Here is a 27926-nt window from a genome sequence, read left to right as displayed (position 1 = left end):
CCCCTCCAAACCCTGGGGGTTTTGTTCTGCTTTTTGTAGTTTTAATCCATCTTTATGTTTATAATTGTTGAATGTTTGTTTTACCTTGAGGTAATCTGCCTGAACCATCAGATGGGCAGTAAATAAATTTCATAAATAGGCCTGCACTGTCCACAGGACCCAGATGGCATATACACCGAATGAACAGCCCTTCCACCCACCCCCCACAATACCTGGCAATGTTCCTTTTCCCCACATATCGGAAGTGGAATAGACAGACTCTGCAGCGGGAGAGAGAAAGAAATTAATCAAGGCTAGGATCCAGCGTGGCTTCTGTGGCACCACTCACACTGGTTCCTCTGACACCCTGGGTCGTATGTTTGGATTGCGACCTCAGTGGCTGTGAAGCCGCAGCCGGATTTCCATGACAGGTGAGGCCAAAAGATGTTGACAGCTGCCAAATTAGAAGATACAAAGGAGACTACTTTTAAGAGACTTCTTTTATAAAGAAGCTCAAAAGCAGCTCTGGAAAAATGTGCATTTAACAGTGCAGGAAGACATTTGAAAACTGTGTTCTGTAAGCTATTTTACCTCTACAGGGGGACCGGCACACGGATCTTTTTCCAGCAAAGAAAAATGCAGATTGGGACACCTGCTAGTCGCCTCCCTGCAAGGAACTCGCTTTTCAGTACTAGAAAAACATCCACTCCAGTGTTTCTCAACCTTGGCAACTTGAAAATGGGTAGACTTCAATTCCCAGAATTCCCCAGCCAGCTATGCTATGGAATTCTGAGAGTTGAAGTCCACTCATCTTCACATTGTCAAGGTTGAAAAACAGTGAGATCTGGAATCTTTCAGAACCTTTTTGGCTGTGACCAGCCCGTGAACTGTTGAAAGCCTTGTCCATGGGCAAAATGTGGCCATCGTGAATTTTTCTTCCTAGAAGTTTCAACACGTGATCCTTCTTCCTCCCTTGAATCTCTTAAAAAAGGGTGGATGTAAACTTACTCTAGGAGAACCAAGACGTTCATCAGCTCCTGGGGAGATATTTTGTTCCAGTAGGACAACAAGGTGTCTGCAATTGAAAGAAATCTGCATAAGACGCCTCCCGTCATCCCTCCAGCTCCCCCAGCCGAGGAAATGGGAAGGGAGATGGCTGACCTTCGGACAGCATCTTGACGACGTAAAGGTAGCAGACAAGGAGGCTGCGGATCTCGTACTGGTCCAGCCGCCCAAAGTGGGAAAGGCTGCTACGCGTGGAACTTTTCCGTATCTGCGTTGACCGAGAGGAGCCAAAAAAAAAAGAAAAGAAAAGGAGGTGGGAAGGGTAAGGAGGGGAGGAATCCAGGAAAATAAGGATATTAGCTTAATCTTTAAATATGGCCAGCCAGTTCTTCCCCCAGTCTAGCACAGTCCGACTTATGACTGATCACTTAGAGACTGTTCAAAATTCTGACAGACCCCACCCTCCCAAAGATACCTATGACCCGATTCCGAAGTTCTGATGGCTGCCCCCTCCCTGTGGTCAAAGGATCACATGTTGGGTGCTCAGCAACTGGCCACGTATGGCATCCTGTAGTTGTGTAACCCTGTTTTATCATGTCTTCGCAGAAAACCAGGATTTGCTGCCAGTTTTTGACAAAATGCCCCATGGTGAATGACGGGACTCTCAAGAGCTTATAGAGCCAAGCAGTCTGTTCCCCAACCTCTCTGGAAGTCTGAAAGAACAACTTTACATTTTCAGTGGAGGAAGGCTGATCGGGGGAGCCAGCAGTTCCTTCGGAAGCAAGGGACCCTCGCGAGTCTTCCCTTTTAAAAAAAAATCCATTCTGGAAGCCAGCGCCAGAAACTGCAAGAAAAGAGCCGAGGGCTTGCAACCAGTTGCACCAGAATGGGGGTCCCTGGCTGCAACTTGACCCAGAACGAGGATCGCCCCAATAGGGCTGTCCATGGGATTCCCTGCTAGTCAGTGGGGTCAGCCCTGAGATCCACAAGCTCTGAATCCCAGCAAGGTCTCCTTCCAGACTCAAAACTCTTCCACTAAGGTCTCGTCCCACTCTGTCGTTCTGTTATTCACCCCTAACCCGTGGCCAAGATTAGGGAGTGGGGGAAGGGTTCAAACCCAGCACTCCTTACGTGAGTCTTTGTCGACAATGAGGCTCGACCTGTTGGAAGGGGAGGTGAAGCTGGTCAGGAAGTCATCGCGCGAGGCCTGCTCAGAAGACAAAGAAAAGGGTTCAGGGAAGGGGGCAACTTGGCTCAAAGTCAAGCTCATGAGAATAACTAGAAGATGAGACAAGCTGGAAATCTTGCAACAGTTTGCCTCTGGATGCTGGGAAGAGTTAAAATCCACCCAGCTTAAAGTTCCTCAGCTTGGGAAACATTGAACTAGAATCAGGGACCTCTAAGCCTGGCAACCTTGAGACTTGTGGACTTCAGAATTCTGGGAGTTGAAGTCCACAAGCCTTAAAAGTTGCCAAGTTTGGAGACCCCCGGACTAGACCAGATGACCTTTCTGGTCCTACTGGCCTCATGGGTAAACCAGGTAGGAATCACAACTTGATCAGCCAATTCTGTTTTATTGTGAGGCTACCTTGACAGAATCTTGCAAACCTGAAAGCACAGGAGGACTCCTTGTCTCCTTCACCATCCAAGAGAGACGGTTCCTTCCGAGCCCCCTGCCCCGCCTAGTAGAAATCTGTGGCCTCTGTCCTCTCTCATCCGACCGTTCCCTTGGCTGCACCTCTTGACTCCGTGCCCCAAGCTCTTCCCCACATATCATCACAGGCGCCCTCCAACTTTATGTTTCAAGGCTCACCATTTTTCTAACCTTTTCCCTCCCAGCAGACTCTGTACGCCTGAACTGGGGAGCCTGTCCCACATCTGGAACGATGCAACTTCCTGCTTCAAAATTACTCACAGAGGTGGACATTGGGGCGCACAAGTACAGGTTGTCCGGGCTGGCCAACCTCTGGACGTTTTCCAAAAGGATCCCGGCAAGCGGTAAATACAGCTGGGCTATTTTGGCTTGCTGGTTCTGCAAGAGAGGAGGGGCAAATGAACCCCCAGATAGGAGGTGGTAAGATGAAAAGAAAACTTTGGATCCGAAAGCAAAGAGGGAGAGATCTGGTGCTTTTCTTCTGCCAGAAGAAGCATCAGCTTTGGGGGTTATTTTTCACTCTGGCCATGGAAGGACGTAGTCAACAGGAGTGCTAATTTACCCCCAGCCTAACAAGTACTTTGGGGGGGGGGCTTGGCAGCACAAGGAAACAACAGCCAATGACTTCATAGACAGCCATCAACACCCCAATCAACAACTAAAAAGCCACACACAACCAGGCACCACATAAATACTACACACAGAACAGCCCAAAGCACATGCTCTGCTGGAGAGAAGTTTCCCGAGGATGGGGGCTCCAGCAGAGTCCGAAACCTCGGAAGACAAAAACTCGGTGACCCACCCAGAATGGATCCTGCCATGTCCCTTTATCTCCAGCCCTCCATGCAAATCTGCACACAGTTGTTCTTGTTATTTGTTAGATTCCTAGCTCGTCTTTCCTGCAGGGATTCAAGGATTCCCCACCTCCACCACTTGGGAAGGTGGACTTCCCAGGCTGGGGTCCTGGGCCTCTCAGCCCCCCACTCCTTCACTGCAGCTCTAACATCGCAGTGGCCAGATGCAAAGATGTATCCTGTCACCATTTTTAAAGCAGAAATTGTAGCTACTGCCTGTGTAGTCTGCGTCCCAACTGAAAACCAGGGGAAGATGCCTTTGTCTTCCATTCCGATATTTTTAGAAATTTATGCTGCAATCAAGCGAGTCATTCCAGAAGATCAGGGTTACTTGCAAACTCCAAGCCTCTATCCTCACAACAGCCCTAACTTGCCAGCTCAGGGGAGGTGGGAGGAGACAGACAGAGAGACCCCTCCCCAGCTGTCTCTTTGCAGCTGAGGGCAGAGCTTCAGAGTAGCCTCCTTTATTCTTTACTTAAGGCATCAAACCCCTTCTGGGTTGGCACAGCCAATAGCTGCAAAAATAGCACAAAGGAAAAAAGCGCACAGTACAGAAGAGCACGCCTTAAAAGAGAGAAGAGCGAGCCACAGTTTTCAAAGCTCCAGCCCTGCTTGGCACCTCCCCAGCTCTCGGACAGTGGAAGCAGGAGCCCCTTCAAAGGCCAAGCAGGGGAGAGCCAGGCTCTGGAACGTGGGCAGAGGGAGGAGGGGGGCAGAGAAGTTCCCAGAAGTTCAGCTCCAGCCGAATGACGAGTTGGATACGTGCAGAACTGCAGAAAGGCCCGCGGAGCCTCAAGGGAGGCAGCCTGGCCAGCAGCCGCTTTGTCTTGGCTGGCTCCCAACTCTGGTAGTCATGAAAAGGGATCCCAGAACACATGAAAGAATCAGATGAAGAGGACGCTGCAGCCGACCGAGAGGAAGGCCATTGTTGGCTAAGCAACCAGCCAGCAGAAAGAAGGTCCAGAGCATGCAAGCTCCCGGTTATTTTGGCCCTCTCATCAGCCACAGTCAGCGACTCCACGGCATTAACCACTCCTGGCAGAGCAAAGTCAATCAATGTACATCCTATGACTTCTGACAATTGGTTGAGAGGCAGTTTGCACCTCATTTTGAACCAAACCCACATCTGTGGCCACGGCAGTTGGGTCCAGCTGAGCTAACCCACCACGCCATCTGTTTAGTTTTGGCTCAGTGTGTGATGTGAGCTATCCAGCAAGCAAACCCAGAGCAGTCACGCAGTCTATGAACCAAGTCAAGGCTGCCTCAAGCCCTTCTACCTTATGCTGGTATCTGTTGTCAAAGGCGTGCTTGATGAGAAGGCTTTTCAAGATGCTGATGGCCACGTATCGGGCGTCAGAGTTGTCCTTTAGCGCGGCGGCGGTCTCTCGCAGGAGCACTCCCACCAAGAAGTGGTGGCGGCAATACTCGTCGCTTAGACTGTACTCCAGGTTGATGTCTGTGGGGAAAAGGTTGGACAGGACTATTCTGACATTACCACAGTGACTCCGGTGACGAAGTCTTGGAGTCTCCCGCAGGATCGCTGAAGAGAAGGGGATGCTGAAGAACGGGCCCACCCCACCGGCTGAACCGTTTGGTCCTGCTAAGCTGGAGTTGGAGGCTGGGGGTCCAGGGAAATGAAAAAGACGGGGAAGAGCTGGGGGGAGATCTGCGGGGGGGGGGAGGAATCTGAAGATACTGAAATAAAGCAGAACTCCTAGCATCATAGCCCGGATTATTTATAGCAACCATTCAAGACGGTCAACTAAAATTTACTGCTGAGACTAAATTTCTGCTTCTGGAAATGCGAAACTGTAGTTGCATAAACAGATTGAGATCTTTTAATGTCAACGCAGACATTTTTACAAAGAGAAGGTTTGCAGGTGTCTCGGTTGGCTGTTCCAACTCTGTTTGTCTGCCTTTTCTGATGAAACAATTGCTAGCCTCTGCTGGTCTCAGAGGCAAATTCAGATCGGGACCCTGGGTGCTGAATGCGAGGGAGCAAATAAGGAAGCCCTATAAGAAGCGGTTGGATGAACATTTCCTGAGCCCAAATCCTGGCTTATTTTAAGAGCATTTGATCTGGCAGAAAACATTTTCCAGCCTTTATTTCTACCCTCCATCTAGCAAACCTTGCAGAGATGAAGGGGCCCAGGAAACAGGAAACAGAAAAGAATAGAATTAAATTAGTTGGATTACGTTAGGAGGGCACAAGTAATGGAAACAACTGATGGGCACCAGAAGAGGCACATTTATAAATATTTGAAGAGGCCCAGAGTTTTCTCATTTTGTCTTCACAGCTAAAACTTTCTGTTTCTGTCCATGGCAGTGAACGTGCTCCACTCTGTGGGTGTGTATATTTTATCCCTTTGCTCTGACTGGGGGGCAAACAGGAAAGACATTTTTAAAAGTGCTTTTTAAAGTAGGTATTATCTCCCAAGTTAACTGATTTCTCACCACAATGGTGCCAGTTCCGTTTTTAGCGAAGCCAACTCCTAATTATTAAAATACCTGCTGTTACTTAACCCTGCAAATTTTATTTGCAGCTTTGCTGAATTTCTCAGGAAGTTTTAAAATGGCGATTCCCTGTCTGAGCTCCCAGGCCAATACTGGCTTAAGAAACAGGCAGAGGAATAATCTGTTGTTAGCCACGGCCTACTGGGAGTGTGAATCGCACAGCATTTCACAGACCTTGCGTTCGCTGAAACTTTGGCTTGGCAAAATTCATTGGTAAATTCAGCGGAATATAGTGCTCATGGTTACAGATGGTCTGCAGAAACTCAAACTTATATTCCACCAAGAGCTGGATGTAGAGAAGAGAAAAAAAATAGGATTATACAGGCGGCCTCTGCTTTCTATCCTCTGCAATGGCTCTGGGAAGCTGAGTATTTTACCTTCGGGTCTTTGGGGCTGAACCCAGAAACGTAATCGTTGATCAAGTTGAAGACAAATCCTCGGTCCATGAAGGTCAAACATCGCTGTGGAAGGGGATAAAAGGTGAACCTCCTGCTTCACCTTGACTGAAGGTGCATTCAGTGGGTATGAATGCTATTGATGGGGTAACCCTTGGGTATTTGGGGGCTCCCATCGACAGAGTTTCAATCTAGAAGCGGTTCTCAATGTCGGCAGGCTGAGTCAGTCCAAGGGGAAGAAACATTTGGCCCTCTCTTTTGCTTTTAAACTAAAGATGGGGAAGGAAGGAGAGGAAGACTACACCACCTTCAAGAAGTTGGCCAAGGAGAAGTTGACATTTCTCGACTCTTCTGGGATTTCGCTGTAACGAATGTTCACATGTGGAATAATGGAGAGCAGCAAAGAATGCAGCGCGTGACCGTAGGACTCCGGGAACCGCTGTGGCCTGGGAAGCTGAAGGGGCAAGGTGTGAAGTCCAGCCCAAGCTCCTTGCATTCACACAAGACCCATGTGGCTTGCCCATGAAAGCCGCCTAGGGTGTGCTTCTGCCCTTACCTTAATCTTGTTTTCATCCAGAAGATAAAGAGCCATCGACTTCACCAGAATTTCAAAGAAAAACCACGAATACTGGAAGCAAGAGGAAGAGAAAAGAGAGGTGTCCCAGCCAGGTCAGGTCCCCACCTGTTCCCACAATGCAGGAGAAGCCACGATGTGCGTGAGGCCACCAAACGAGCAGTGTGTAGCCTTCCTCCATACCCTTGGCCTGATGGGCTTCAAACTTTGCAAGGGAGAGAGGTGGCCTTGAAGGGCTTCCCTTTCCATCTTTGGTCTCACCTTCAGCATCTTATTGATGGCCAAGAAATCTGCAGACTGCTTGAGAATTGTTGATATGGCTGCTGCCAAGATTTCGTGCGTCATTTTAGCCTGGGGCTGGCCGGGCTTCTCGGGCTGAAAGCAGTACTGCGGGGGAGAAGAGATGTTGGGCGCCCTGGACAGAGCCTATGGCCTAGAACGGAGTCTTTTCTCCAACTCACCTTGACGAATGTCCGCAAATAGTGGTCAAGACTCCCCTCGTGGCATCTGGATACGATGTAGAGAAGAACCCTGCAGGAAGGGGTGGAAAAGAAGATCAGAGGAGAGCACATCTCGCTGTTACACGGAAGAGTAGCCCCATCTCCACGATCGCAACTCGCTTTCCTATCAAGGCCCGGCTGGCTCGGCAGAGGTAGAACAATGCTCAGTGTCCCCCTGCCCATCTTGAGTCGTTTCACTCCAGGGCAGCCCTCTGGCCTGGTCATGACAGAGTCACACAAAGTTACGACGGCTGAAAAAATTGGCTGAGGACCCTTGCTCTCAGGACCGAGGCCGCATCCCCGTGGTCATGGGATTGCAATCATGTGCTTAGCAACCAGCCCGTATTTATGACAGTTGCAGCATCCCTTGGTCGGTCGGTCACCATTTGTGACCTTGATGTCCAGCAAGCAAAATCAGGGAGGGAAGCTGGATTCGCTTAATGGCAAAAAAGGGCTGTAAACTCAGGCATGGTCACGTGATGACTTGTTGACCACAGCCTCACTTACTGACGGAGGTTTTGGTGCCAACTGAGGTCATACGGCGAGGACTAGCGGTGTTTGGTTTTTCGCAGGGAGCAACTCCTTTGGAATTGCCCTGGGATAAATTTCTGTCTGAAAATCTCTCCTGCTTGAGCAGGGGGTTGGACCAGAAGACCTGCAAGCCCCTTCCAACTCCGTTATTCTGCTCTTCCGAGCTCACCAGGCGGGTGAGCTTCTGCAACTGACCCGGTCGTGCCACTGGGCTGCATCAGGTCGCCTGCGTGCTGAGAACATTCCCAAGGCAGAAAGGAAGTCAACCCGAAACAGGTCCATTGTCTGTGGCCAAACTCACATAGTGCTGTTGACGGCCACCTCTTCCTCTGCTGGGTGGCTGGTGAGGACCCGGAAGAGTTGCGTAAGAATCACAGGCAGAAACTGTATCATGACCTGGATCTCCATGGCGTGCAAACACTGAAATCAAGATCCGTGGTTAGACTTCAAGAAGGGGCAAAGAAGGTGGTGGTCTTGGGATCTTGGAGCCTTCGCTTGGTCCTTGTTTCCATGAAGGGGACCGCAGTTGCACTCCTTCTCCTTCTCCTCCCCCACCCACCGTCCAGTCTCAGCTCACCTTCAGATACTTCACAAGTTCTCCTGGCACTTCTTTGGCACCCCCCTGAATCGTCTGGCAATAGTGGAAGAATTTATGCAGGTGACGATCCTGGCGTGACAGAACAACCAAACCTTAAGAACAGAGCGAGCCGTTTCCACTCCTGCCTCACCTGAGCTCACTGGAATCTGGTAGATTCTTAGCTTGGGGGTGTCTTCTCCTCCAGGCCGGGCAACACACCTCCCTCCTCACCTGGGTTTTGTTTTCCTGAGGAGTGGTTGGGAGTGGGGTGGGGATGGTCATGGCTGCCCTGTTTGAAAGGCTTATTTCTATGGGGTTGCAAAAGGGCCCCTGTGAAGGCCGGTCTTCCTTCCATGTTCCTTTATTTAAGAAAACGTATATGGTCGCCAAATTATTCTCAATGACTCCAGGTGACTTACAAGAATAAAAGTCCAATGCAAGAACAATAGAAAAGCAATCACACACACACAAACACAAACACACAGACAGTGACAACAATCAAAGGAGCCACTTGATGGTCTCCATCCTACTCTAGGGTCTCCAGGCCTGTTGGCAGAACCAGATCTTCAGGGCCTTTTGAAAGAGCGTTGAAGTGGGAGCCGGTCTTATCTCCATGGGGATGATGTTCCACAGGGAGGGAGCTGCCACGGACAAGGCCCTTCTTCTTGGTCCCACCAGGTTGGACCTACTTGGGAGAGGGGACCCGTAACATACCTGGGTATATATGGTGGACTCCAAGTGTAGCCTTAGCTTGAAGAGGGCCTTGGCTCCATCCACCCACTTGAGGTCGGCATTTGGCTGGAGATCCAAAAGAAGAAAGAGACATCTTTGAAGCTTGGGGTTTACCTAAACTAGTCTGGGGTACCTGACCAGGCAGTTTGGCCCATCTGGGGATGAAGAGAGCCATTTAATCGGCCCACACATGAGAGAAAATGTTTCTGTTTTATGTGGAAAGAAAAGTATTTCTAAGTATACCAAAATCCCAGTTCCTCCAATTCTGCAGCCAAGAAGCCATCCGAACAACACAAACAAAGCTGTCCAGTTGTTTGTGGGGTTTGCAGAGCACATCTTGTTTACACGAACACAGTTTTCCAGGAACTGGGACAAATGCTTGGCAGCCTGGGCATTTGCAACAGGGGGGATAAGTTGTACTCCTTGGCAATGCGCCAATGGCACAGGGGCTTGGAACTGGCTAAGAAACCAGGGGTACCTGCCTGGTTGGGTGAAACCTCTGTGGATGTGCTCGGCTTGAAGGGTGAAAAATGGCGTATCCAAAACCACATGTGGGTTGTCCTCCTTATGACGAATCCATCTCACAGCAGCCTTACCTTTCGTGCCTCGGTATCTCCGGCGCCCAGGTAGCCAGCGGGCAGGTTGGCTGAGACTGGGAGCTGCTGCTCAGAGGTGACAATCAGCCCATCTTTCAGCAAAGGAAGCCAGGCAAAGCCGACTGTGGGGACAGAAGAGAGACTGGTCTGCAGAGCGGCAAAAGGTTCAAGTGGCACCTGCGGATCAGATCCTGCAATCCCAGCTGGTTCTGCAAGGACCTTCAGCTAGGACCCCAGAGGACAATTCCCAGCCTGTGCTGTTCATTTAGGAACCTGGGCAGTCGGGCAAGTCCAGAACCGGGGGAAGGAGGGGGTTGGGATACCTGTGGTCTCCACGGCGTCCTGTTTCTTCGCTGTCCCCTTTGTGTTAATTTCGCAGCTGATGTGATAGAAGGTGAACAGCAAGTGATGCTTCTGGTGGAGCTGGATCGGAAGCTGGATTTTGATCTGTGCAAGAGGAGGAGAAGGGAGGCTGAATTCTCGCATGATTTCATTTTTTTAAAAAGATGATCAGTATTTTGTTTTGTCTGGCTGGGGAATTCTGGGAATAGAAATCCACCCATCTTAAAGTTGCCAAGTTTGAAAACATTAAAAGGAGGATCCTAAGCAAACTTGAATTCCGTAAACAGAAAATAATCTATCTTCTCTCTAATGGAGCGGCTGGTTATTCTTTTCTCACCTCATCGTAAAAGTCGGGGCTCTGATTGTGGTGCAAGACACAGGCGTAGGCGTGCGAGGTGAACAGTGGCCCTCCGGGTTTGCCGTAGAAGCACTGCAGGATGAACAAGATCACAGTGAGGTTGAGAGGAAGAAGACTAAGAAGGCGCGATTATCTCCTTGGACCATCAAAGGTCCTTCCCTCACTTCCCCTGCAACCCTGCTCAGTTCAGCCTCATCGGAATTAGAAGGGGAGATGTTATCACACCGAATCCCACTGCCAGGATTCAGATGAGGGTGGAACAGATCTCCTGATTCCGGGCTAGCCAGGTTTAGGAGCCCAAGATTGAAGGGTTCCAACCTGGTCAACTGGCTCCCTCTAGTGGGAATTCTGGACAAGCTGATGGACCTTCTGTCTTCGTTCATATGGAACGGAGGCCCAATTGGGCCTCTTGGCCCAGATCTAAGCCCCCTCTGTGCCAAGCACTTGCAAAACGCAGTAAGCCCACCAATCAGCTGGCAGGTGGACAGAACCTCCCAAGGGGAAGGAGATCATTCATCTGGCCCAGAGTTTGGAACATAAAGGACAGGGAAGTTTTGGAGATGGAAACATCTCCAGAACGAGCCCCAGACGGCAGCAGAAACTCGACCTGGGGCCCCAGGAAGCCACCAGCCGCCTCAGCGCTAGGGGCCACAAGAGGCCAGAGGATTAGGACTGCCTTCTTGCGAGACGACCTTCTTCCTTGGGCCCGGCTCTGGAGTACCTTTAAGGCTTTGGCGTCTCCTTCATCCGAGTCCTTGAATTCCACCCGGATGGCGATGTTTCTTGCCTGGAAGAGTGACCCACGGTGGGGACAAGGGAACGTTGAGGCCCCCGTTTTTGCCAAGGAAGCTCTCCTCACCCTCCTGTGCGTCTCTGGCAGGAGAGGTCTCCCTGCTCACCTTGGCAAAAGTCTTCTGGCCGTCATACTTCAGGTGCAGAGGGTAGATGTAGAGCCGGTTTCTGTAGGTGGTGAACGGGCAGCAGTACTTGGCCACCTCGGGCACAAATTCGTCGACCTCGAGAGCCAGGCCGTCTCGCTGCTCCCATCCCTCAAAGGGTTTGATGGGGATGAAGGCCGCTGTGACACAGTCTGGCAGAGGAGGAGAGCCAAAGGCACCCGTGGAGACGGCGCTCCCTCTTTGGACAAGCCGAGCCAATGGGGGAGGGCAGACTCCCGCAACAACTGGAGCGGCAACATTGTAAAATCTGACACAACTCACTTAACAACCGTATCGCTTGGTGAAAGAAGTTCTGGCTGCAACTGTGGTCATAACATGAGGACTACCTGTACATTGGATTGGCAGCCTGAAGGGGATTGACATCTGTCCCATCTCCAGAATATGCCAAGTGGACTTTCAAACCATGGTTTTTGTTACTAGCCATGGTTAAGGCCAAAGTGATGGGTTACTCAGTAGCTCTCTCTCTTTCTCTGGAAGCAACTAATCGATCAACCGATCCATCATTTTGTGCAGGGGTCGGCAACCTTGGCTCTTTTATGACTCGTGGACTTCAACTCCTGAGCGAGCATAGCTGAAGTTGAAGTCCACGAGTCATAAAAGAGCCAAGGTTGCCGACCCCTGATTTTGTGGCTTAGAAACAAGGTTAAACAAGGGGAACTCAAGCCGATGGGTGCCAGAAAAAATGACAGTCTCGCGTTCCTCCATCTTTGTGCCCTGCCCTTACTTGAGAGCTCCAGGGGGACACACTCCAGCGTCACATTCAGTTGACCAGGGATCACTTGCAGCTTTGTCTTCTCCGGTCTGCACAGGAAACAAACAACAACTCAGAAGACCAAACCAGGCAGTCCAACTCAACAACTCTGGGATGAAAAAAATTGGGGCATCTATTTTCTCTCCACTCTCGGCAGCCCAAGGCCCTCTCCCGACCCCGTTGTGCAGAAGGACACTCCTGTCCCAGCAGCCTTACTTCTTATACTCTGCCAAGAACTTCAGCAGGTCCTCCGTGGAGAGTTTGCTGCTCTCTTGCTTATAAAGAGGAGAGAACTTCCCATCCAGGTCCAAGGTGCCTTGGGTGTCTTTGAAGACAGACCTGGAAAGAGAAAAGGGTGTACATTCGGGCAACGTTCCCACCTGCTCATGGAAACCTCACAGCCTCCCAGGTAAATACCCAAACATGGAATTTATGGAGCTCCAGGAATTTAGGCCAGGAAGCAGGTGCTGAAACACAACCAGGAAACAGAATGCAAAGAGTTGGCTTGCTGCTCTTCACATATAAGCCACCTTCCACCCTTCTTAGCCAGATTTCTTTCATTTTAACAGTTCAAGTCAAGAGATCAAATCAAGTTTGGAAGACCTGCAGGCCAAGGAATGGCATTTAGCATAGAACTGCCCTGACAAAATGAATCAAAGAAGAATCAAAGTCTGAGACAATGTCAAGGTCAATGTGCATTCAACCTTCTGGAGAATGTAAGCTAAAAAGGGAGACATGTTTCCTGGGGAAGTTGCTAGTGTTTCTTAGATGTGCTGACCAAAGAAAGTTGGTTTATCAAATACCAGTCACAGAGAAAATATTTCTCCAGCATTGTTCAGGGCTATCTGACATCTGGAGAGGTGTTTGGATGGCAAAGGAAGCACTCTGAAAGGCCAGTAAACTTCCAGGGATGGAGATTTCAACCAGGAAATGTCTGAGGAAGAGTAGTAGCAGCAGACTCCTGGAAGAGCAAGGTCAAAATAGAAGGTCTTCTATTTGAAGGTCCTTTGGAAAACCTTCAAATGCCATCTTCAAATGGCAGTTTGACCTGGTAGCTATGGGCAAACGACTTTAGAATAGAATAGAACTGGAAGGGACCTTGGAGGTCTTCTAGTCCAGCCTCCTGCTCAAGCAGGAAAACCTATATCATTTCAGTCAATGGATTGTCTAGTCTCCTCTTAAAAATCTCCACTGATGGAGCGCCCACGATTTCTGAAGGCAACTTCTGTTCCACTGGTTAATTGTCTCCACTGTTAGGAAGTTTCTCCTCCTGGCATCTTCCACTCATGTGAAGGGCAACATGTTGGCATTGGCCTCAGCACACAGAAGTAGCCTCACCTGACCGCCCAAGCAAAGGGCATCCGGTACTGTCCAAGACGGCTGCACACCACCTTCGCCAGCTTGTGGACCTTCTGCGCTGTCTGTGAAGGAAGGAAACAGATCAGATGTGGACAGCTGGTTGAAGTTGGAAGATGAATGTCATCTAAGAGTGGTGGTGGGCAGGCCAGGCGGAGCACCAATCTCAGATGTCAGCTAAGGCAAGTTCCTAAAACCGGAGGAGTGAGGTTCCCCCAAGATAGGCCCATAAATGTTCTAGGTGAGCACCGAGAACAATCACCAATTGTTGCTCAGCATCATTTTGCTCCTTTCCCTACCCAGGAAGAGTACAGGTGGGCAAAAGGGGGTATATGCAGCTCAGTAAGTAAATTCTGCCCCCTCTACACATCTCTATCCCCAATCCAAGAGATGCTGCATGTCTTGTCCATGTTCAACTCTCAATCTCTTAATAACTTGATGGGAACATTCATAAAATACCTTCACACATTGTGCTAAGATATGGCTCATTTGATTTGGGTACGTAAGTTCAATCTTTCTTATTTGCCAGCCATTAATGCCTCTTATGTGCTCAACCACCGTTGTTATCTCAACAGGATGTTTCCTGCCTTTCATGGTGTAACACAAACTGAAGGAGCTTTGTGGGATGGGAGGTCCCGCCTTAAGAACCCTCATCGCCTTCTTTCCCATCCCAATGCAAGACGAGTCCATCCCGTGGGATCTGCTGTACCTTTGCAGGATCTGAATTCTTGATGTATGGCTCCACACTGTGGGCAATGCTTCCTTGAAGCACCTTCTCCACCCGGGCAACGAGAAAAATTTCTGGGTGGGGGTTGGTCACAGAGAAGACCCCCTTTGTGTAAAAGAGAAGCAGAGCATCAGAACTTGCAAAGCTCCTAAAGATGGACAAGACAACGTGAAGGCCATCATTTGAGAGAGTCTCAGCTAGAAGCTCAGGCCTACACAAAAAGGAGAAGTGCAAAATATTTTAGGCCCTGTGGGTCTGTCCTTAGTTAAGAGAGAGTCCCAACTCCACCAACTCTCTCTTAAGCAAGGACGGAAGGCTCCTAGCAGGCAGGTGAGCTCACCTACAAAACGGGTGGGCTGTAAAATAGTTCCTCATCTCTGACTGACATAATCTGTATTTCCAGGATGTAACTAAAAATCTGATTCCTGCTGGCCAACCAGGTGTAGGAGTATCCACTGTAAGAAACGTCCCTGCCCTGGCTTTGCAATAGGATGCCATTTTTGTAAGAAGCTCCGCATTTGGATCCCCCCCCCCAAAACACAGACCAGTTGTTGGGAAGAAAGAATAAATCTGTGTTCCACTGTGTTTCCTCCAGCACACAGTTGTTTACTGAGAACTAAATAGTACATTGCTGCAGGTTAGGTTTAATTTAGCTCTTATTTCCTTCGGAGGCTTCGTTCCTGTTAAACCTGAGATCTGGTGGAATCCACAGAGCTTCTCACCTGCTTTATGTAGCGCAAGCTGGACTCCGCCATGCTGTGGAGGGAACGGCTGTTGTCGGGGCTGCTTCCAGGCGCTTGGTCGGAAGAGTCAGGAAGCATCTCCCGCACAGGGCCAGGATTTAAGTCCACGTGGAAATCTGCTGAGATCTTGCAACAGCTTTTCAGATCAAAGAGAGCCAGGCTGAGGAAGAAAGGTTCTACCTGGGAGCACAAAAGAAGATCCTTAGGTTAACATTAACTTGACATTCTACAGAAGGGAATAATGGATTTTGAAGAAGAAGAAGAAGAAAAAGAAGAAGAAGAAGAAGAAGAAGAAGAAGAAGAAGAAGAAGAAGAAGAAGAAGAAGAAGAAGAAGAAGAAGAAGAAGAAGAAGAAGAAGAAGAAGGGGCTACTTCAAACTTTGGCATTGGAAAAAGCAGGGTTCTCACTTGAGGCACAAATGACCAAATTATCCTACTTTGGACACGTGATGTGAAGACCCAGCTCGGTGGAGAAGGCTGTTAGGCTGGGAAAGGTGGAAGGAAAGAGAAGAAAAAGATGACTAGCAGTAAGGTGGAGGGACTGAGTTGCAGCAGTGATGAGTGTATTGGAAGGACCAGGTTGGGGACAGATCATCTGGGTGAAAATCTATCTCTATGGTTGTTAAGAGTGTCAACAATGACTTGTTGGCATAGAGTTAATGCCAAAGTGGGACTGCCTTGGGGGAGGCATCTTCTGGGAGACTGGTGGGCTTCCACGTGCTGCTGGTTGGCTGCCAGGAGAACATCTGCTGGACCAGAGAGCCAGGGGCCTGATCCAGCAGGACACGGCTGATGTTCTTACGACACATTGTAAGGACCAGGAAGCCCTTTGGGAGTGAGTAAATAAAAATGTGGGGAAGGCTCTGGCAACAAAAACACATAATGGGTGGGGGCCTACATTTGAAGGGGGGTCCTTGGCGCTGTCATTCAGTTGGGCCAGGAGGTTGAAGGTCAGGGAATGGCAGTTCAGCAGGAAGCGTGGCTGTCCCCTTTCCTCAAAGGGACCGATGTCCACCTCTAGTCCGGAGAAATCAAGTCTCTAGGAGAGAAAAAGGCAAAGGGGATTCTTTTCCCACCTGCATCAGGTGGAGAGAGGCTGAAGATCTTCGTATTTGGAAACGAGGGGCAAATGGCACATATTTCAAAAATATCTCCCTTCTCTCCCTTTTCTCTTTCTTCTTTTCTTTTCTTTCTTTCTTTCTCTTTCTTTCTTTCATTCCTTTCTTTTTCCTTTCTTTCTCTTTTCTTTCTTTTTCTCTTTCTCTTTCCTTCATTTCTTTTTCTTTCTTTCTTTCTTTCTTTCTTTCTTTCTTTCTTTCTTTCTTTCTTTCTTTCTTTCTTTCTTCCTTCCTTCCTTCCTTCCTACCTACCTGCCAGCCATGCTTTTTCACTGAGCCAAGAACCTCCAGCCCCAAAGGATCACCTGCACTTCTGGATCAAAGGAGAAGAGATTTTGCCTGCCTTCACTGCGGCTGAGTTTGCTGAGCTGCTCCGTTTCTCGGCCGTACTGAAAGAGAACAGACCCTGCGTGAGGCTGTGATCGGTGGAAACTGGGGGAAGCAAAATAGTGAAAACTTTGATAGAGAAAAGCTGGGAAGGGGGGGGCTCTGTGTGGCAGGACTGCCAAACCCATAGGTAACCACCTATGCTGAAACAATTCTCCCTCCTTGCAGTTTGAGCCTAAAACAGACTCAGATCTGGCTCTCATTGCTCAAATACGGGTAGGCCAAGATCTCCCGGAAGGGCTTTGCAAAGAGTGAGGTGGGCCGATCCAGCTGTTTCCCTGCTTCCTGGCAGAGAACGCCGAAGCCAAGGTTACCTTCATCAGCTCTGGATGCAGGCTTCTTCCTAAGCTTTCCAAGATGTTCTCCAACTTTCCATGGCTGCTGGAGTCATCATCTGCAAAGTCACAAAAAGCAGATGTTGCAGAGGTACCTGGCCAGAAGAGACAATGGCTTCCTCTGGAAGACCTGGGAAATTGGGACGAAGGGCCGGGAAGATGGCCGGGAATTTCCTCTCCCACCAGCAGGGTCACGATCCGGCGGCTCACCGATGCCAGGGCGCAACCTGGCCTTTCTCTTCAGCTTCACCCGCCTCTCTTCTGGGAACTGCCTTGGATGCAGCCCAGCAACCGCAACCCCCGAAGAGGCCGGGGAGGGAGGGAGGGAACGGATGCTGAACCAAACCAGTTTCAGTCAGGGAGGGGGACCTGTGCAGTTTTGGGCACGGTGACTCTGCTAAACCTGAAAGGATCCTGGGGAAAGCTTATCTTAAGCAAGCCTTGGAGGTGGGTGATTGAAAATAGAACGGGTGTACAAACAGTGCCAGATCTGAAGCAGCAACGGTGCAGCAAGAGATCCATCCACCCTCTTCTTCCTCTCTGTGTGTGCGTGTGTGTGTGTTTGTTTGTGTGCCTGCATGTGGTTGCATCAGGACCTGTCTCCATGGCGGGTCCTCACCAGGCACGAACTCCTCCTTCTTCTCTGGCCCCAAGCCCTCCGTGCTGGCCTGGAGGACCTTCCGCAGAGTGGCTAGCCAGTCTCCCATCTCCGACTCCGTTTCCGCAGCCAGGTAGTGGCTGTACTTGTCCAGCATCTTGAGCTCAAAGGCATTTCGACGCATCTTGGGGCACTGGGGGAGAAAGGCAGGGGACCTTTTGAGGCTGGGGGTGACACCACCCTGGACCCCCACTTTTCCTCCTAAAGCGCTCAAGCGGGGACAAAAGTTCCTTCCGAGACCGAGCAGGTGGCCTTTGACTTCCGGCCGCTGCTGAGCCCAACATTTCTGCTGCTAAGCGAAACAGCCGTTAAGTGAGTTTTGCCCAATTTTACAACTTTTCTCGCCACCGTCGTTAAGTGAATCACTAGTTGTTAAATTAGTCACACGGTCGCTAAGTGAATCCAGCTTCCCCCTTGACTTTGCTCGTCCAAACGTCACAAAAGGGGAATCACGTGACCCTGGGTTGCTGCGACCGTCACAAATACAAGCCAGTTGCTAAACGGCTGAATTTTGATTACGTGATGGGGGGGCCCTGCAACGGTTGTAAGTGTGAAAAATGGCCCTAAGTCGCTTTTTTCAGTGCCGTTGCAGCTTCGAAGGGTGACTAAATGAAGCGTTGTGAGCCGAGGGCTGCCTGCACTCTGCCCCTTCCCTCCTGGAGAGTCTAGGGCCCCCGGGGGTGCAGAGGCGGCCTCGGCCAGGCTGCGAGCCTGAATGCTGGAAGGGCCGTCAGAAGAAGGTGGCCCCCGATTCCCCCAGCAAGCAGCCCTCCTTCCGCTTCCCTCTCGGAGCGGCTCCCGAAGAGCCAGGCTGGCTGCAAAGCTGCAAGGTTTCCTCGCAGATTAATGTGGAAAGGAAAAAATATCTGAGATGTTCACTTGGAGTTTTGGTCGAGAGGTTCATTTTTCAAAATATAAACTAACCAACAAAACCCTTTGGTGGTTCGCAGTCCAAAGTAAAATAAGAAAAAATTAAGGAAGGAGAAAAGAGTAGTTGCACTCCAGCGAAGCTGAGAATCTATACGATTCTGGTTCATAAAACCAGCTGAGCGTTGCCAGTATTTTGTTCTTGCTTTCCTTTGCTTGAACTTTGGTTGAAAGTATTTCCCAATAACCAGTGAGAAATAAATTGACAGACGACAGACAGACAAAGAGTAGATCCATACTAGATCCTCTCCAGCAAGAATCTGCCTATGGGCTTGCAAATTCTCTAGCAAAACCTTTTGCAAATCCTCACCTGCACAACGTCTATGCAAGAATCCAGGAAGATGCATCCTTTGGATTCCTTGGAAATCTTCTCATCTTTGTAGGAATTGAGGATGTAAGAGCCATCTGGAAGCTGCGTCAGGTAGAAGTACCTTTTCTTGAACACCTGCTCAGAAAAAGAAAAAAAGCTCACCGTTAGAGATGGTTGATCTCCCGGTATGAATTCTGCTCCATTCTGCTCATTTCAACTTGAGACAGAATTCCAAAATCTTGAACTTTATGCAAAGTAGGTTGAAACCAGCAATTGTGGCATTTTCTATGCAGGGGGTGTATAGAAGCGAAACAGCCACGGCTGAGACACAGCATCTGTGGCAATGATTCTCAGTGTGGTCCACAGACCATCAACGATCCGTGTTCTGGGCCTCTAACTTCATCCATTCTCAAGCAGGCAAGCTCTTCCAGAAATTACAGAGGCATCTTTTCCACCCAAACAAACCTAGTTTGTTTTTCTCAGCTCCCTGCAAAATGAAATCAAAGTGCTCCGAGGAGTCTCTTACTTTCATGGTCACAGTGATGGTACTGTTGACGTTGGCCTTGTACAACCAGCCTTGCCTGATCACACCACCCTTTTGGGAGCACAGCGAGGAAGCGTCCTGGAAGAGAGGGGTATTCTGAGAGAAAATTATTGCAAGGAAAGGGGACCCAGCGATAGCTCGATTAAAGTTTCCATCCACAAATGTCTCCTATTTCAGTCGGGCAGGTGTGGCAAAGATGGGATATTTGTGTTGATAATCCTTATCCTCTCCACCAACCGGCTCTGCTCCTTTGCCCAAGGGCTTGTAGACCACAGAGGAACCCTTGGCCACACAGGGCAAGAATCCCAAGCTCCAAAGGATGAGAAAGCAGCCCCTTTGTGATCCTGTAGGTGCTTCAGATCCTCTATTCTGTGTGAGCCCTTCTAATCAAACAGCTCCCTTTCAAACGCTGAAAGAGGATTTTCTGTTGTGTGGGTGTGGCGGGTGCCTTTTGCTCCTGCACATCGACCCTGCCTAAGGCTGGGTTGGCAACCAGCACATGGCTCAAGCTGAAAATTAGATTATAAAGGCCGCTGGGCGGACACCTGCCAGAGGCAGGCCAGAGCCAGTGTTCTTCTCAAGAATGTTAAAACTAAAATCATAAAGACAAAACAGCAGTGCTATTTTCAGGTTTGGCCAACCGTCTGGCCTTCTTTCACCATCTCTGCAGGTGAGCTCCGTCTTCTAAACGAGGCTCAATATTTATTCTATGCTACAAACTTCTAGAAAGAAGGCAGGAGGATCCTGAAAATTAAGTGAACTTTGTGCAATTGCGTGAAGGAGGCTGCACTTTATTTCCTTGTGGCACCCAGTGGGAGCTCTTGTTGCACTTGGTGGGAACCTCTAGCACGTGCTCTCACCTCATCTTTATCAAAGTCTTCATCAATTTCAAAGACGTGGCTTGGGACCTTCTCTGGCCTGAAGGATTTGCTAAGTGAAGACAACACATTTTACTCAAGTTGCATCATAATTTTTTTAAAAAACCATAATACTAATAATTAGTAAACAAAAAGGGTCCTTGAAGACTATTTTGGGGGCCAACTCAACCACAGGGCACCACAACTTTAAGGAATCCTGCCCAAGGATTCCTCCCCCAAGCTCGGTTGTTGGGTGGTCCATGGATTATACTAAACCCTTAATTGTTTCATTAAATCACTAAGATTCTTGGAGGCCGAGGAAAACACCCTGGCCTGGCCCTGCAAAACGCAGTGTTGTAAGATCCCGTCCGACACACAAGCCTGGGCATGCAAGAAACACCCACCCTTGGAGAAAGAAATGCTTACCATGGTAACATTCGGAAATCACCAGAATATTCGTCATATTTGTAGTTCACAACGTACCAGTCTGAGCTGTATGCTTTAATGCACTGAAAAGAAAATTAAACCTGGCTTGTTCAAATCCGCGCAGAACGAATCAGAGCAGCAGCCGCAAAACTCAGCCTGAGTGGAACTGCAGACTGAAAACTCACTGAGGAGCAGCTAAGAAATTAGATGCATAAAGATGTGTGTGTGTGTGTGTTGGCATTCTCCACTGCCCCCTTGTTTGCTCAGTTGTGGCTGCCTCGCAGACAATGGCTAGACCTCTGGGGAAGGGGAGGCAGCTGCCTTGTGTCCCCTACTGAGATGGTGGATTCAGCTGGAAGACTTCGCCAAGGGGATGGTCCTTGACTTGCAATGGTTCATTTAACGACCGAAGTTATGACACTGAAAAAAAGTGACTTGTGACTGTTTCCCACACTTACAAGTGTTGCAGCATCCCGGGGTCACAGGATAAAAATTCGGACTCTTGGTAACCGGCTCGTATTTACGATGGTCACAGTGTGTCCCGGGGTGACGCGATCCCCTTTTATGACCTTCTGGCAAGCAAAGTCCACGGGGGAGCCGGATTCACTTAACAACCGTGTGACTAAGTTAACAACTGTGGCAAGGAAGGTCATCCAATAGGGCAAAACTCACTTAACAACTGACTCGCTTAGCAACAGAAATTTTGGGCTCAGTTGTGGTCATAAGTTGAGGACTCCCTGTCCTCTCCTGGGACTTGCAGAAATGATTTAAAGCTGCGGATCCCTCCCTTTGGACAAGGCAGGGCTATTTACGGACAGGATTTCCTCTGGAATTTCAATATTCAGGGTCTCCTAAGTGGGGCAGGTCACGGGGCCGCTTAAAACAGTAAAAAGGACAAGATGCCTTTAAAAGTAGCACAGGAAAGATAGCACACAATGTTGTAAATGCTGCCACGCAGAAAAATTGCGGTTTGTTTGGATTTGTTTTTGCCTTGAGAGTTACGCAAGCGAGGGAGTTTTTAAAGAAATGAAACGTGTGACTTGCTTCCTCTTTTGAAAACGCTGAAGAGTCGAAGCTGCCTTGCCAAAGCTGGTGCTTCCTCTAGAAAGACTAACTACAACTCCCATCCTCCTCCTCTAATGACCAATGGTCCAATCTAGGAGAAGAGAGTCGGGGGTCTCACCTCTTGGACAAAGAGACTCTGGGCCTTCTTCAAAGCATCTCCTGGCACGGAGGAATGGACAGTTCTCCTCTGGCGACTGATAACGGAGAGCTGGAAGGAAAGTGGGTTGGGGGTTCCAAAATGATTGAAGACCCTCCGGGTGGAAGGAAAGTTAGGGAGGGGTCTTCCCTTCCTGCCTGAGCAGGATCTTTCAGAAGCATCTAACTAGGCTTGGGGGGAGAGTAAATCCACCTTCTGAAGTTGTCTTATGGTTGGACTGGACAGGACCTCGCTTGGGGTGGCCCCAGGGCATGGGGACACCTCCTAAAGGAAGGCTGTTGAAAAAATCCCTGCCCCAAGAGCCTCCTGGGGTTTATCTGTGGGATCCTTCTGAGCTATCTCCACGGCCAAACACGGAACCAAACACGGTTCCAGAACAGCCACGTTTCTCCTGGCCCATTTCTTTGGTGTAGGAGGCCAGGTGAGCAGGTCGCAGCCTGAGAGGCCTCCCAGAAGGGAACTGGGTGGGGAGCGCCCGCCTGACACCCCCCTCCCCTAGTCATGGAGAGCAACTCACTGAGGCATCTTCCATGGGAAACATGAGCAGGTCTCGGAAGGGATCGCTGTAGATCTGCGCTTTCCGTTGGCTGATCACATTCTCGTAGTCCAAGGGTTGGCTCACCTTCGTTTTTTCCTGACGGGACACAGGGAAGAAGGCCTGGTCAGACCCACCAGAAGGGCCCCTGGGTGGGCGGCACCAACGCCACGCAGAGGAGAAAGCAGGAGAGGAACAGACCCAAACTATGTTCCTGAGAGGAAATACGGGCTGCTCCCAAATGCCACCATGGATGTAGGAGATGGGAGTTGTAGTCCAGACCTTGGGCCAGGAGGCTACAATGGTGGCCACATTTTCTTTCATCCAATACCATGAAGCCCCTTTGTGTCTACTCCATATAAATACATATTCTGTCTATAGTTGCCCTGCCTCCACCTGCTTTCTTTTCCTCCCTGTTTTCAGCAACTGGGTCCTCCTTGGGGCAGGGAATTGTGCCCTATTTTTTTGTTTTTGCAACGTGCCAGGCACTCTGATTAAGCCATGTTAAACCAACAAAGTGCATAGCAAGAATACTACGCCCTGATGCCGACAATTAGAATAATCTCCCATGGAAAAAGGAGCGGGTTCCTTGGTGAAGCAGGCTGAAAATTTTTATGCCAGGCACAAGGCAGGAAGAGGCCACCCCTTTGCCACCCGGCTGGTGCCCCTTCTGCTTTCCCCTTCTTAGATGTAACGTGATGCTTGCATTTCTTAAGGATAATAAATTTGCCAAAAAGCACTGGATTTGCCCATCCCGTGCCAACTGTGGGCCAATCCTCTTTCCCTTTTTTTGGACAGGTGCCAATGCCCTGGCTGCTGTCCACTCCTGGCAAAAGAACAGAGCTGACCATGAGATAAACAGCTGCTATTTTAGCCAGAACATGTGAATTAGCAGGACAAAGCAAAGGGAAAATTAGAGATAAACAAGAAGGGTGGAAGATAATTTGCTGAAAACCACCCTTTTCCAGCTGGGAGGTTTTTGAAAGTCTAGACCGGTATTTCTCAACCTTGGCGACTTTAAGAGATGTGGACTTTAACTCCCAGAATTCCCCAGCTACCAGCTGCTTGGCTGCTGGCTGGAGAATTCTGGGAGTTGAAGTCCACATATGGTCCCACCATTGCCAGCTAGAATGACTACTGGTGAAGTTCAAGGTCATCTGTTCAATATTCAGAAAATGATAGCAAGCAGATCCCTGGGAATTGCAGGGATAATCCTTGCCAGATGACAATTATACAGATGTTTTGAAAAGGCTCCATCAAGTGTCGGTCCTGGAACCTTTCACAATGAGGACTTTGGGGCTGGCCCTGGAGAACTGTCAGCCTGCGGTGGCCTCTGCCAGGATCACCTGTGCAGAGTTGCCTGCTTTCCGTTCTCCCCACAGCTCTTTGGAAGCCCTCAGGCCCTTCACAGGACATTGTTGGTCTAAACCTGTGTTTTTCAACCTCGGCAGCCTTCGGATGGGTGGATTTCAGCTCCCAGAATCCAATTAAAGTGGGCAAGGCTCCACTAAATGGAAATGATCATAATTCTTCCAATCTTCATTTTTCTTTTTCATTTTTTTTTGCTCACGATGCTCGAAGCGGAAATGCTTCAGGAAGTGGCCAATGACAAAGCATCTTCTGTGCCACAGGAACCGATTTCAAAAGTGCAGCTGCTCGTCTTTTCAGCTGCAGCTTTCCCTGCCTCTGAAGCCCTGGGCCTGCCTCTGCCTCGTCACGACCGCCCTTCTGACAGCATCAGCACCAAAGGCATTTTTAGTTCTCCACCACAAGCTTCCCAGCAGCCAATTAGTCCCTGTTGTCTGGAGCACAACCGAAAGATCCAGTTGCAGACCTCTGGGAGAAGAATGCTTTTACCGATCCATACCTGCATTTTTTTGCTTTAAGGAAAGGAGATGAGCTCATGCCTATCTTGGATCCAATGAGGGCACCTTCCACTTAATTCAGCCATGAGGGGAAGGCTGATCTGCGGCCATTAAGGTGACCTGGATCTCCTTAATTAGCCCTTGTGCTATGATGGAAATCAACCTCGCCTCTCCCCCTGCATCAAACGAGGCATCCATCAAACTCTTAAGTGGCGCTTTAGCTGCAGCACCTGAAAAGGTTCCTTTTTGATGCCTTTTGAGGCCGTGCAAGCTTTAAAAAAATAAAGCAGGTTGCATCGCAAAATCTCACTTCCATATCCTGCAAAGTTGCTTGAGCTCTGAGGAAAAAAAATGTGGAGGAAATGCAATGCAGAAATAATAAACATCTCAATAAATAGGGAGGCACTTTTAGCGGCCAATTATTCTCCACAAAAAGGATGCAACTCTGGTTCTTGAGGGAGGGAGGGAGGAAATGTATGAGCAAATCTAGAGGAGCGTGGATCCCATTTCTTTATGATCCATTCACAGACATCTCTTAAATTCCCACCTCGAGACCTCGCAAATACAAGCAGTCCTCAGCTTACATCCACTTGTTTAGTGACCAAAGTTACAACAGCACTAAAGAACTTAAGACCACTTTTCACAATTATGACTGTTGTGGCACCGCCCCCCCCAGGGTCACGTGATTAAAATTCAGACGCTTGGCAGCTGGCCCATAGTTATGGTGGTTGCAGCATCCGGGGTCATGTGATCCCCTTTTGCGACAAGCAAAGTCGCTGGGGAAGCCGGATCCTCTTAACCACTGTGTGACGGTGGCAAGAAAGGTAGTGAAATGGGGCAAAACACACTTAACAACCATCTCGTTTAGCAATTTTGGGCTCAGCTGTGGTTGTAAGTCAAGGACAACTATAGACTGAACCTAGCTGCCCCCCCAAGAGGAGGTCCCACCGGTGGATCCCCCACTGTGGGTCAAAAGAACTGCATCCAGGCAATAGGCACTGCCCTCCCCCCAAATCCTGGGTGGGTGGGTCTCCAGAGCCCCTCCAAACCATGATATTTGGCATGACCAAAAAAGCCACTTCTTCAATTCCGCTGAGCACGGCCCAGCAACTGCATCTCATTAACTCAGTTTCACTTCGTCTAAATTAACACCTGCTTTGCCACCCCTGTTCAGAACAATTAACTTCAAAGAACATCAAAGGGAATTCCACCCCAAAGTCATTGTGCAGCACACAGATCCCACCCCCACTTCCTCCTCCCCACAGCGCTGCCCAGACTTTGATTAAAGCAGAGACCAGCTGAAATTAAAGCAATTAGCAGCAATGGATTTCTCCCCAGAAACGGGGTGGGGAAGGATATTTGAAACCAGGATCCACCAAACATCCATAACAGTCTCAGCCATCCGGTCTTCCCCTTCTCAATAAGCGTTATGGGTCACAGCCAAGATAGGATGGATCGGGAGCAGTTTTGTAAACAGAAAGTCTTGGAGGGCTCAAAAAAGTGGCAGACCAGGTATTTCTTCCAAACCTGGAGGTGCAAAAGGGGGGCCTCAATTTCCCAGGCCAAAAAAAAAAAAAATACAAAAAGAGGTTCTTTGTGTTGGACACACCAGAAAAGTTTTTATCCTCTGCTCCCGTCTCCGGGGCAGCCATGTGCAAGGGAGGAAAGCTTTTCATTCAGAAGGCCAATTCTAGGTCAAAAGAGAAAGTTGGAAAGGGATATTAAGGGCGGGCTCTGGGCCAGAGAAAAGGAGTCATGGAACGGAAACGTGGGCGTTTTCTTCCTGTTCTAGAAATATGGTAATGCCAGAAAATGTATTTATTATTTCTGATTTATATAGCTGCTTCTCACAATGGAATGACTCTTGGTGGCTTACAAGAGTTAAAAACTGCAAAAAAGGACCAAAATCTTAAAACACATAAAGCCATAAAAAAAAGCTAGCAATAAAACCCACAGCTGAGTAACTACATTCCACACAACTGTTGTATAAGCTTAACTACACATTCAGATCCTCCAAACTCTGTCTATATACGTTTATGCGTGTTGTGTGTGTAAGCTCATCCTAATGTTAAGTGTGGCTAATACACAGTGCAAGCATCTGCTTTCAAACTCAGCCACATCTGTTTCATAAGCGGTCCTGGGAAAGCAAGACAAACTGCACCCCACATACCGTAGGATCTCTCTCTGAAACAAAGAAGTTCTCCCCTCCAGCTGCTGGTTGTTTCCAAAGGACTTCAAAGCCCATCATTTAGGCAGAGAAAAGAGCCTAAGGACCTCCCATATCATTCTAGCTGGGGAATTCTGGGAGTTGAAGTCTACAATTCTTAAAGTTGTCAGGTTTGAAACAGGCTGTTTTAGACCGTGCTTTGATCTGATTTCAACTGACCGGCATACATTCTAAAAAGACCCAATTTAAATGAAAGCGTTTTATTTCACACTGGTGCAAGCAAACCTCTCATTTCAGCTGCTTTCAGTTTACATAAACAATGTTCAAAACCTGTCCTCTCTTTTAGGACTGTGCTAGACAGTTTATCTAAAAATACTTGATGCTGTCTGGAATAGTCGCCAAAGGCAGACTTATTGATTACAAATCTTAAGCAGGTAACTTGGCTAAGTTCTTGGCAAGCCATCTGTTGTTTTCAAGTGATTTTATCGGAAAGGGGGGGGGGGAGATGACCGAGTGCAAGGCCAAAGAAACACCACCTGGTCCCCAAGTCAAGTTTGCAAGCATCTGCCCCATCAAGACAAGAGCTGGATTGAAACTTAAGTTTAGCTTTACTTAAATCCCACTAAGCGAAGCCTAGATTTATATAAGCATCCCTCAAGAGGAGTTTCTTTCATAGCATCTGCTTGGCACCCCAGGGGCACGTTGCCATCTGCCTCTCTGTTCCTCAGAGCCCAGCCGGGCCCTGACTCTGACTAAGATGCTAAATGCTCTCTGCACATGGACGTAGGCTCTCTTGCCCTGACTTTGCAGGATCAGAAAAGCTGGCTCTTTCAGAGAAGAAAGGCTGGGGGAGTACCCAATCCTTGCACCCACCCACTCTAAAAGCAGAAGCTTCTCTTCCCTGGTCCTGCTGGCAAAGGACAACAACCACCACCACAGCTAAAAAGTGCCAAGACTTCCCCACCCACCTCCTGGCATCTCTGCAGGAAACATTTTCCTGCTGCTTCTGGTCTGAATTCTTGTTTCTGGATGCTTTGGAAAAAAGAACCTGCTTCAGAAGATGGCCGTGGTGATGCCAGTACTACCAACGCCCCCCCCCCCACCCCAACAGCTGTGGCTACGTGATTCACTTCCTGCCTGGCAGAGCTGCAAGGGGACTGGCTTCGCTTTCGCAGGAACTCGGCCTAAAGGGAGCCCTGGGACTGGGCCTCCCCTGCCAGCTGGGAAGCCTTGTCCTCTCCGCTCTCAAGGCTCTCCCAGACACCCCGCTTAATTAGCTATTTGTGGGCTGGGGGTTGCCTCCCCTCCCCAAACCTGCCACGTGTCAGTGAGGAGCAGATGCTCTTCCGGGGCTGAGATGGTGCCCAAGCGGGGGTGTGTGTGTGTGTGTGTGTGTCATGGAGGAGGCCGGGCATCCTTGGAGGAGGC

General features: G+C 49.2%; 1 protein-coding gene across 3 annotated transcripts in view; it reads right to left on the bottom strand.

The window, feature by feature from the left end:
• DOCK11 (dedicator of cytokinesis 11) overlaps positions 1-27926 on the bottom strand; it is a 48186-nt gene that overhangs the window by 19406 nt on the left and 854 nt on the right. The window contains exons 2-37 of one of the 3 annotated variants that reach the window (XM_083371991.1): positions 22449-22565; positions 21893-21982; positions 20710-20792; positions 20287-20356; positions 19409-19504; positions 18883-19017; positions 17607-17778; positions 16967-17046; positions 16571-16654; positions 16046-16186; positions 15127-15327; positions 14387-14509; positions 13660-13742; positions 12538-12660; positions 12295-12371; positions 11511-11701; positions 11333-11398; positions 10591-10683; positions 10235-10358; positions 9912-10033; positions 9298-9381; positions 8584-8673; positions 8308-8426; positions 7437-7506; positions 7237-7362; positions 6958-7029; positions 6709-6855; positions 6384-6467; positions 6181-6292; positions 4770-4948; positions 2900-3016; positions 2116-2191; positions 1716-1828; positions 1141-1252; positions 988-1054; positions 213-260 (exon numbers count right to left, since the gene is read on the bottom strand). In XM_083371991.1, coding sequence (XP_083228117.1) covers positions 213-260; positions 988-1054; positions 1141-1252; positions 1716-1828; positions 2116-2191; positions 2900-3016; positions 4770-4948; positions 6181-6292; positions 6384-6467; positions 6709-6855; positions 6958-7029; positions 7237-7362; positions 7437-7506; positions 8308-8426; positions 8584-8673; positions 9298-9381; positions 9912-10033; positions 10235-10358; positions 10591-10683; positions 11333-11398; positions 11511-11701; positions 12295-12371; positions 12538-12660; positions 13660-13742; positions 14387-14509; positions 15127-15327; positions 16046-16186; positions 16571-16654; positions 16967-17046; positions 17607-17778; positions 18883-19017; positions 19409-19504; positions 20287-20356; positions 20710-20792; positions 21893-21982; positions 22449-22565 — 3887 coding nt within the window. The remainder of the gene's footprint in view (positions 1-212; positions 261-987; positions 1055-1140; positions 1253-1715; positions 1829-2115; positions 2192-2899; positions 3017-4769; positions 4949-6180; positions 6293-6383; positions 6468-6708; positions 6856-6957; positions 7030-7236; positions 7363-7436; positions 7507-8307; positions 8427-8583; positions 8674-9297; positions 9382-9911; positions 10034-10234; positions 10359-10590; positions 10684-11332; positions 11399-11510; positions 11702-12294; positions 12372-12537; positions 12661-13659; positions 13743-14386; positions 14510-15126; positions 15328-16045; positions 16187-16570; positions 16655-16966; positions 17047-17606; positions 17779-18882; positions 19018-19408; positions 19505-20286; positions 20357-20709; positions 20793-21892; positions 21983-22448; positions 22566-27926) is intronic. The other 2 variants (XM_083371993.1, XM_083371992.1) reach the window with 2 other exon arrangements.

Source organism: Vipera ursinii (genome assembly GCF_947247035.1).
Source record: "Vipera ursinii genome assembly, chromosome: 12".
In the NCBI taxonomy this organism is placed as follows: Eukaryota; Metazoa; Chordata; class Lepidosauria; order Squamata; family Viperidae; genus Vipera; species Vipera ursinii.
Note: the sequence above shows the minus strand (reverse complement) of the source record. Positions and strands in the feature narration are given on the sequence as shown.